Consider the following 8,643-nt stretch of genomic DNA (forward strand, 5'->3'; position numbering starts at 1 on the left):
TTCTGGAGCCAACTCTTCTGCCATCAGAGGGGAATGATTGTTTTAAACATCTTTCACTGGAATGACTGGACCCCCCCCAGACAGTCACCTGACTACAGAATAGTACAGGACTAGCTCCTGGGAACACAAATAGGCTCTCTTGCTTCTCAGTGGTCACACCTTAACAAGGTTCCTCCCAATCCCCAACTCAAGCAGGCCCTTAGTAATAAAGCAGTAGCAAAAAACCCAGAGTTACTACTTTCTACCCTTGGGTAAAAGTTTTCCCTTAGCTTAGGACTGAAGACCCATGCCCCAGAAGTGCCATTCTGACTAGATTATATGAAGTGAGTGGGTGCAAGAGACAAAATGGCTAAACAAAATTAGGAGCCACTGGTCCCCATCTGTGGCTAAAAGTTAAGATGCCTCCAGATGTGGTCAGTGTGACATGTGCAGGGAAGCAATGTGGAGGAATGGGATGGGCAGGGAGGGCATCCTTGGGAAAGCAGTCTGCCTGCTCGCCTTCACTTTTTGGCCTTGCCCTGGGCAGCCACAGCTTCCATGGCTTTACGCACGGTCTCTTCATCCCCCAGGAACTGCATGGGCTTGATGGGCTTCAAGTTCTTGTCCAATTCGTAGACCATGGGAATACCTGTTGGTAGGTTCAGCTCCATGATGGCCTCTTCAGAAAGACCTGAGGGAAATAAATACACACCATGATCAGCCAAGCTAGACACAAATCCCTGTCCCCCCTGCAGGTGACAAAAGTCTTTGGTAGGAATTAAAACAAGACACTCCTGATATTTGTAATGGCAGTGATGATCTGTATTACAGATCAGTCACCCAAAGAATGCCTCTAATACTTATTTCTCAGCCACTGAAAAAGTATGTAAGGTGGTATGCCACAGATATCTCTCAAAGTGGGGTGTGGAAACCCACAGTGAAGCAGGACTATACACATCTCAAATGTCTATGTAGTCCATCCAGCCTGCCAAAAAGCAGCGCCTCTAGGTCCTCAGGTGAAACAATTTAAGATGCAAATTGAGAGGCTATCAATATGTCTTGTCTAGCCTTTCCCTAAAAAGGAATAAGCCCCTGATTTGTGGCGATTTTGTGGTGTCCCTCCTCGAGGTCTCCAGAAAAATGTACATACCCTCCAGATGCTTGACAATGCCCCGAAGGCTGTTGCCATGGGCTGCAATCAGTACCCGTTTCCCCTCCTTGATCTGGGGAACTATTTCTTCATTCCAAAAGGGCAGGGCTCTGGCAATTGTGTCCTTCAGGCTCTCACAGGAGGGTAGCTGGTCTTCAGTGAGGTCTGCATACCTGCGATCCTAAGCGATAAAAACCCATGCTCATCAGTTAGTAGTAGTTACATCTGTTCTGCCCATTCCTCATCCCCTAAGATATGAATCAAAGTGATAGGTGAAGTTCTTTCTCCTGGGCACAGAATGGAGCTGAGACCTTGGCAAAGGGGATAATTATTATCTTGCTGCTCTTCCTACCACCATTACCCACTACTGGAAAGATTTACAGTTCATATGAAACATAGGAAAAAGTATAAGGCTCTTCCCAATTCACTCAATCTTACAGTTGGCTTAAGAAGGCCCTACAACTCTTTAAGAGGCACCTGGGTGGCTCAGTTAAGTGTCCAGCTTCAGCTCAGGTCATGATCTTACAACTCGTGGGTTCGAGCACAGAGCCTGCTCTTGATTCTCAGCCTCCCTCTCTCTGCCCCTCTCCCACTCATGCTCTGTCTCTCTCAAAAGTAAATAAGCATTAAATTTTTTTTAAAAAAAGGCCCAACTATGGATGGGTTTTTATAAGGTATGGTAATGGAGATATAAAAAAGGAGATCTAATTTCTTTTTAGGTAAACAACTATCAACTAAACCTTTTAACAAGTGAAGGTCATTCCTTGGAGGAGAATTACAATTAACCAGCATAAATTATAAATGAATGAAATCAGTGGGACAAGGCAGACACTAATAAAAAAAGCTAAAAAAGAGTGAGGCCCAGGTTCAAGCACCCCAGTCCTAGGCAGAGTGAGCCAAACTCCCGTTTGTCCATACCTTACTAATGTTGCTGTAGAAGGGATGATCGGGCTCCATCGGAGGTGGCGGGACGTCATAGGAGCGCCTCCAGATCTTCACCTGGGCCTCGCCATGCTTGGCGGCAGTTTCTGCTTTGTTGAGGCCAGTCAGACCCCCATAGTGCCGCTCATTGAGGCGCCAAGTCCTCACAACTGGCAGCCACATTTGGTCAATGGCATCCAGCACCGTCCAAAGAGTCCTAATCGCTCTCTTCTGCACGGAGGTGAAGCAGATGTCAAACTCATAGCCAGCATCTGGGAATCATAAATTCAAAGTGATAAGCCAATCAGGTCCAGTATGGAACCAGAATTTTCTCACATATAAATTTAACTAGTTTGTATACCCTAGAAGAAAAGACAATATTTCACCTTTACAGAAGATAAAATGTGTTGATTTATGTTATGTTACAGTTGACAATATACTTAGCAGTGGCTCCCCAATAATTCCTCTAACCCAAAGACCTAAACGTATTGTCAGGGAGCTGACCTGTGCCATCTGTGCTGCTTATCCTAACCCCCGGAGGCTGTGCTTAAGCCCATTTTAAGAACTTAGTTCTGCTTCATTTCTTTCAAGAAAAGGATCCTTAAAAACTTGGAATCTCTTACTAAATAATAATAACCAATATTTATGGAGGGCTTACCATCTGTCAAGCACTGGACTATTTTGTGCATGTTTTATTTAGTCTTCGTGACAATCCTGAGATTACAATCCTTACAACCCATTTTACCAGACGAGGAAAATAAAGACTAGAGGAAGTAAGCAAATCATCTGAGGTCACAGCTTTTACATGAGAGATTAAAACCCAAGCCGTGTGACTCCAAAATCCAACTCCTAACCTCCATCTCCAGCTACCTCCATATTTTTCTAAAACCTAAGGATCTGGGTGTTTGTATTTTAGTTAAAACAGTCACTTATGCCCAATAATTACTAATATATTTCATCCTAACCTCTTGTCTACGGGGAAACAATTTTAAACCCAACAATCAGGACATAGCAAGAGCTCTTAGAGAATGCTGATTAAAACTTCAGTATGTTCCATGAAATTATATTTTCACTATGGAGTGGAAATCACATCACAGTTTCTTAATCAACAGTGCCTTTCTGCTATAGTCAAGTGCCAGCCTGTACGTACTTAGGTCAACTGTTAGATCAACTTTAGGAGAAGCCACTCCCTAGAGAAAAGCAGAAAGAGTAGAGTCTGACTCATTGACAAATGAATCTCTCCTCCATCCACAGTAGTTATTATGGAGTGGTAATCAAGAGTTATGTTGCCCCAACCAATAGGTTACAACAATTAATCTTATTTCATGAAAGATTATCCCCGTCTTCCACTTTAATAGGGAGATGGCCCTTTATGTAGTGTTTTCCTCCACGAGGCTACAAGGCCCTCTTTGAAATTCAGCAAACTTTCTTGGGTATTGCCTCATATTGAGATTGCCAACAGTAATTAATGCAACGTGAAGTGAATTCTCCTGCCAGTTGTTCAACTGAGAATGAGGCGAGTAAGAACTATGCTGATGGGGGAGGGGAAGATTAATCACCAGGAAACCCATCACTACCCACAAGGGAAAAATGACAAATCTCATCACAGAACCTCAGGACCAGTCCTGTAGACTCCATTACCATCTCCTCTCTAAGGGGACAAATGGCTCCCCAATAAAAGGCTGAGTCACTGGCAAGTGCAAGCCTCGTCTCCCATACTGAAAAGCTATTGGCTGTTTCACTGCAATTATTTCCCCTTGCGATGGAGTACCTCCTGTTGGATGCACAAATAGGTCCCCAAGGAGAAAAGCAGTTCCACTCAGGAGAACTAAAGCCTCTTCCTTTAACTTCCCCATAAATAAAAGCATAGCCTAAGACAGTCCCAAGGGTGGGGTGGATGGTGTGATCTGTGGTGTGGACCTCCTCCTCTCCCAAGAGTAAGATTGCATGGAGAAACTCGGTTCTCACTAGCTTCCTCCTGAAACAATTCAAGAGTTCATAAACCCTAGTATCATTTAAAGCTCTGAAGAATTTAATATATTTACTTTAGGTTTTTTATATTATTCACAATGATCTTCACCATTCAGATTTCTGCTTTTAGTCTTTTTTTTAAAAATATAATCATTTGTGATGCCCATAATAGATAAAAATTTTTAAAAGGGTTTTTTTTTAAACCAATACTACCAACATTACTTAAAAAGTCAAGTGGGGGGGGACACGCCTGGCTGGCTCACTAAGTGAAGCATGCAACTCTTGATCTCGGGGTCCTTGAGTTCCAGCCCCAAGTTGGATGTAGAGATTACTATAAATAAATAAACAACAACAACAAAACCCTGAAATAATGTTTGTTACTTTAAAGAGAGATTCCAAGTTTAACCATTTGATCACTCTTTTGGGGGTACCGCTGCAATTATCTTTGTCCTGGGCTAGTCATTAGCAAACCCCCACAGACTCATACAGTTCTTCCTGCCAGAGAGAAAATGGCCTCCTTTCTCAGCACTTTCCCTTTACCAGCCTCTCCTAAATGTAAGTCACACCAAGCCATCTCAAAGCAGACACACAGTCAGCAGGATTACATTTCCTACACTTTCCAAACCTTTGCTTCAATTCAAAAGGATCTGCAGTGAAGGCAAGAAGCTAAAAAGAGTAACCCGAGGCCAAATACCGGTTCCACATCAGGCTCAATGACCCTTTTAAATGGCTGCTTCAATGTCCAGAGATTAGAAGAGAGCAGGGCAAGATCTGCCCTAAGCATCAGTGGAAGCACCTCAGTACAGAGGGATTCTGAGTTGCTGGCAGCTCAGAAGGCTTCCTTATAAAAAGCACTCCAAAACCACAGAGCTGTACACCGCAGGGGGCAAGCCCGGGGAGGCGAGTTTATCTCACTGCCACTTCCACCTTTGCCCAGCGTCTACCTGTTACTCAACCCAGAACTGGAGCGAGCGGGATGAACTAGGAATAAGGAGATACGACCTTGACCAAGTCATCTATGCAATCTTCACTTTTCCCAGCTATAAAAGAGGACCAAGGAGGGAAAGAAAAGAAGGGGTAATAATCTACTTTATGGAATCATAGAATCAATTTAAATCCTTCATTCATTCATTCATTCATTCACTCAGTAAGGTTTGTAGATGTATTTCGGGCTCAGGATTTGGTGGGATGCTGCTGAACATCAAAGGCCTACCCCAGCACGTGGGTTTCTTGAGGCCTGTTGTCCGCCCAGCGCCGCGTTACCCCCACCTCCACCCCCCCACCGGGGACAAGCGTGTGGTCTGACGTTTCAGGATCCGCAGGAGGCTTTTGAAAAGGCTTGGTTACAGCTGCTGAAAGACACTAGCTATCCAATTTAATACCCCGTCCCGAGTTACTGAATGCTCAGACTAGTAAATGGGAGAATTTCGCAAGGTGCTATCGTGGAGAATGCAGTGGGTTGCGGAGCGACTGCCCCCAGTCTTCTTCCCGGCGTGGCCCATCACACCACTGGGTGACCTTGAGCAAGGAGACCCCCCCCCCCCCACATACACCCTGAAACCATTTTGCCAGCAAACTAAACTCCAGAAGAGCTGAGGCCCAAGGTCAGCCCTCTTCGTCAGGGCGCAGGGGCGAGCCAGGCGGCCCTCAACTAGCGGCGCCCGCCCGAGCCTCCGCACCCCCCACCCACAGCCCGGCCCGGCCCGTTCCTCACCTCTCAGCGCCTGCCCGCCGCGCTTCGCCTCCTCGTGCCCGGCCGGGCTCAAATCGGCGTCGTACCAGCCGCTGAAGCGGTTCTCCAGGTTCCAAGTGCTCTCGCCGTGTCGGATCAGCACCAGCTTATAGGCTGCCATGGCTGCGGTTCGGAGTGCGACGCAGACTGGGACTCGCTGAGATTCCGGAGTCGCTGTCCGGCCCTAGCCGCGCCTGCGCCGTAGCACCCCAGCGCCCCGCTCTCGCGCACTTGCTCATCCAAAGCTTTCCACTCGCTCCGGGCCGCCCTCCACCCACCCGGTTTGCGCATGCGCCCCATGCCAGCGCTGCAGCCGCCGGGGGGAGGGGCGCGCTCGAGGACGCCAGAGCGCATGCGGGTCCCGGCCGCCGGCCTCTTGTCCGCTGCGGCGGTCACGAAGCGCACGTAAGCGCCGAAAGGCGGCGGGACTTTCGCGCGGCGCCCAGGCGGGCGGGCGGGCGTGCAGTAGCGTTAGAGAGCAGCCCTGCTCTCCTAGTGCTGCTATTCATAAGCCGATTGCCTTAATAAAGTTCCTGTTGTCATTTGAACCGCGCTTAGCTGCGCCAGGTCACTTTCCCACCCGTAAGCAGAGTTTGAGTCACACACCTCTGTTCGAGTCTTCACTCTTCCATTTTATTGCTTTGTATCTTTGGGCAGGACGCTTAACCTCGCCCAGCCTCATTTGTGAATGGACATAATAAATACTTAGCTGGTGCCTGTCTACCTGGAGTGTGCTCAGTAAATAGCCGTTACTAATGCTATCTCATTTTAGCGGATACTGATCTATTTCACATGTAAGAGAACTGGCTCTGACCACTGGTTCCAAAGCCCTGCTGTTTACGATAAATACTGGGCTGTTTGTCCCACCTCTTCGCGGGTTTCATGGCCTCTCTCTAGTCAGTGTGTGGGCCCCTTCAAATATTTCAGAAAGAGGAGAATCACTGCCTGTTCCTCCCCTACACCCAATCAGCAGTTAAAATCTGCCTATCTGGACAGCTCTCTGCTGCCCATGCCTCTATCTCCTGGTTTATTTCAAACTGTTCACTTTATTGAGCACCAAACAGGAGTCAGTCAGTGGACTAGGGCCAAAGATCGTTTGCATGTGTTTTCTGCCCATCACAGCAAGTGGAGTGCAAAGAAGACCCACATGTAAACAGCTAGCAGTGAAATTGTGCTGTGTGCTACATTTAACAGGTTCTAGAAAAGTTTTTAACATGCAGTCAAAAAAAAAAAAGGTGCCAGCCAGTGTAATAAGTGCTTTACAAACATTAACTCATTTAATCCTCATATCTTCATAATGATCCTATAAAGCAAGTATTATATTTCTTTTATTTACTGAAGAGGAAAATGAGGCATGAGGTAAATTGCCCAAGGTTACAGGACCTAGGATTCAAGCTGAGGCTTGCTCCCAAACCCATGTGTGCTCAGACCCAGAGAAATAAATTGTCCAAAATCACAGCTCAGAAGTAGAAGAGAAACCAAGATTCAAACCCAAGCAGTCCAACGGCCGTGGGTGCCCTCTAACCACAGTGCTCTTGGCCTCCTTCCTCTGCAACTGGGAGAAGATGGAATTCAATGACCAGAGAGATGACAGGGGTGAGGTCTGGCTCTAAAAACTACACCCCGAGCTCACAGAATGCCAGGGCTGCAAAGTGAGAACTGCCTTTGAAGGCCTCCTGGCCAGGCTCCAAGCATGGCCCACATGGGGATACCTGAAGGACTCCCTCCCTGGAGGCTCTCCCTCTGCTTGCTCCTACTGCTTGGACATCCCAGTCCTGACACCCAGCCCCTCTCAGGGAGAGCTTTTCCAGCCTCAACCTTGGCTTTTCAGACTGTACTTTTTGTCCCTCTGCGTTGGCCCTAATCCATCCTCCCAGTCATGGCTCCCGCCATGTCCCTTTCTCCTCCCCCTGCTCTCTGCTTCAAGATTTCTGTGCTCTTATCTAGTTGAGGTCTCACATTTATGCAATGAGTAGGAGATATAAATAGAAAGAAACCTTAGTTCAAATGCTTCTGCTTCTGATTACCCATGGGACGTAAGATGGGTCACTCAACTTCTCATCCTCATTTTCCCCATCTGTAAACTGGAATAATAATCATATTCATAGCCACCTAAAACACTGTTGTAAGGAATAAGTGAGATGATGCATGGGAAGCGATTAGCACTTCGCCTAGCGAATAGTCATACTGGTAACAATAACTATATTATTAACAATAATAAATGTTATTAGCAACATGATCAGGAAGGCAAAAAAGATCAGGGTGCCTGGTGGCTCAGTCGGTTAAGCATTTGACTTAGGCTCAGGTCATGATCTCTCGGTTCCTGACTTCAAGCCCCACGTCAGCCTCCGTGCTGACAGCTCAGAGCCTGGAGCCTGCTTTGGATTCTGTGTCTCCCTCTCTCTCTCTGCCCCTCCCCCTGCTTGTTCTCCCTCTTTCCCTGTCTCTCTCTCAAAAACAAATAAACTTAAAAAGAAGGCAAAAAGGGGCGCCTGGGTGGCTTAGTCGGTTAAGCGTCCGACTTTCGCTTAGGTCATGATCTCGCGGTTCGTGGGTTCGAGCCCTGCATCGGGCTCTGTGCTGACTGCCAGCTCAGAGCCTGGAGCCTGTTTCAGAGTCTGTGTCTCCCTCTCTCTCTGACCCTCCCCTGCTCACGCTGTCTCTCTCTCTCTCCTAGAAATAAAAAAATTAAAAAATAAAAAAAAAAGAAGGCAAAAAATATCTGGGTTGTCTGGGTGGTTTGGTCGGTTGAACGGCCGACTTCAGCTCAGGTTATGATCTCCAAGTTTGTCTTTGAGCCCTGCATTGGGCTTGCTGCTGTCAATGCAGAGCCCGCTTCAGATCTTCTGTCCCCCTGTCACTCCCCCACTTGCACTCTCTCTCATAAATA

The 8,643-nt window shown here is 47.1% G+C and overlaps 1 protein-coding gene across 1 annotated transcript; it reads right to left on the reverse strand.

The window, feature by feature from the left end:
* On the reverse strand, positions 1 to 6,026 carry PGAM1 (phosphoglycerate mutase 1). The gene is made up of 4 exons (XM_077779200.1): positions 5,736 to 6,026; positions 2,048 to 2,322; positions 1,130 to 1,310; positions 1 to 670 (listed from the first exon to the last, which is right to left on the reverse strand). Exons 1-4 carry the CDS (start codon positions 5,872 to 5,874, stop codon positions 501 to 503), a joined length of 765 nt encoding a protein of 254 aa, XP_077635326.1. The 5' UTR covers positions 5,875 to 6,026; the 3' UTR covers positions 1 to 500.
* Positions 6,027 to 8,643: the final 2,617 nt, after the last annotated feature.

This window comes from Crocuta crocuta, unplaced genomic scaffold, assembly GCF_008692635.1.
Source record: "Crocuta crocuta isolate KB4526 unplaced genomic scaffold, BGI_CrCroc_1.0 scaffold170, whole genome shotgun sequence".
Lineage (NCBI taxonomy): Eukaryota > Metazoa > Chordata > Mammalia > Carnivora > Hyaenidae > Crocuta > Crocuta crocuta.

Bases quoted from the DNA above. Each gene is read 5' to 3' on its own strand.
- PGAM1 (XM_077779200.1), bottom strand. From the start codon at position 5,874: ATGGCAGCCTATAAGCTGGTGCTGATCCGACACGGCGAGAGCACTTGG. The intron at 1,311-2,047 runs GTATGGACAAAC...TTTATCGCTTAG, and splicing joins TCTACAGCAACATTAGTAAG to GATCGCAGGTATGCAGACCT. The intron at 671-1,129 runs GTATGTACATTT...TATTTCCCTCAG, and splicing joins CATTGTCAAGCATCTGGAGG to GTCTTTCTGAAGAGGCCATC.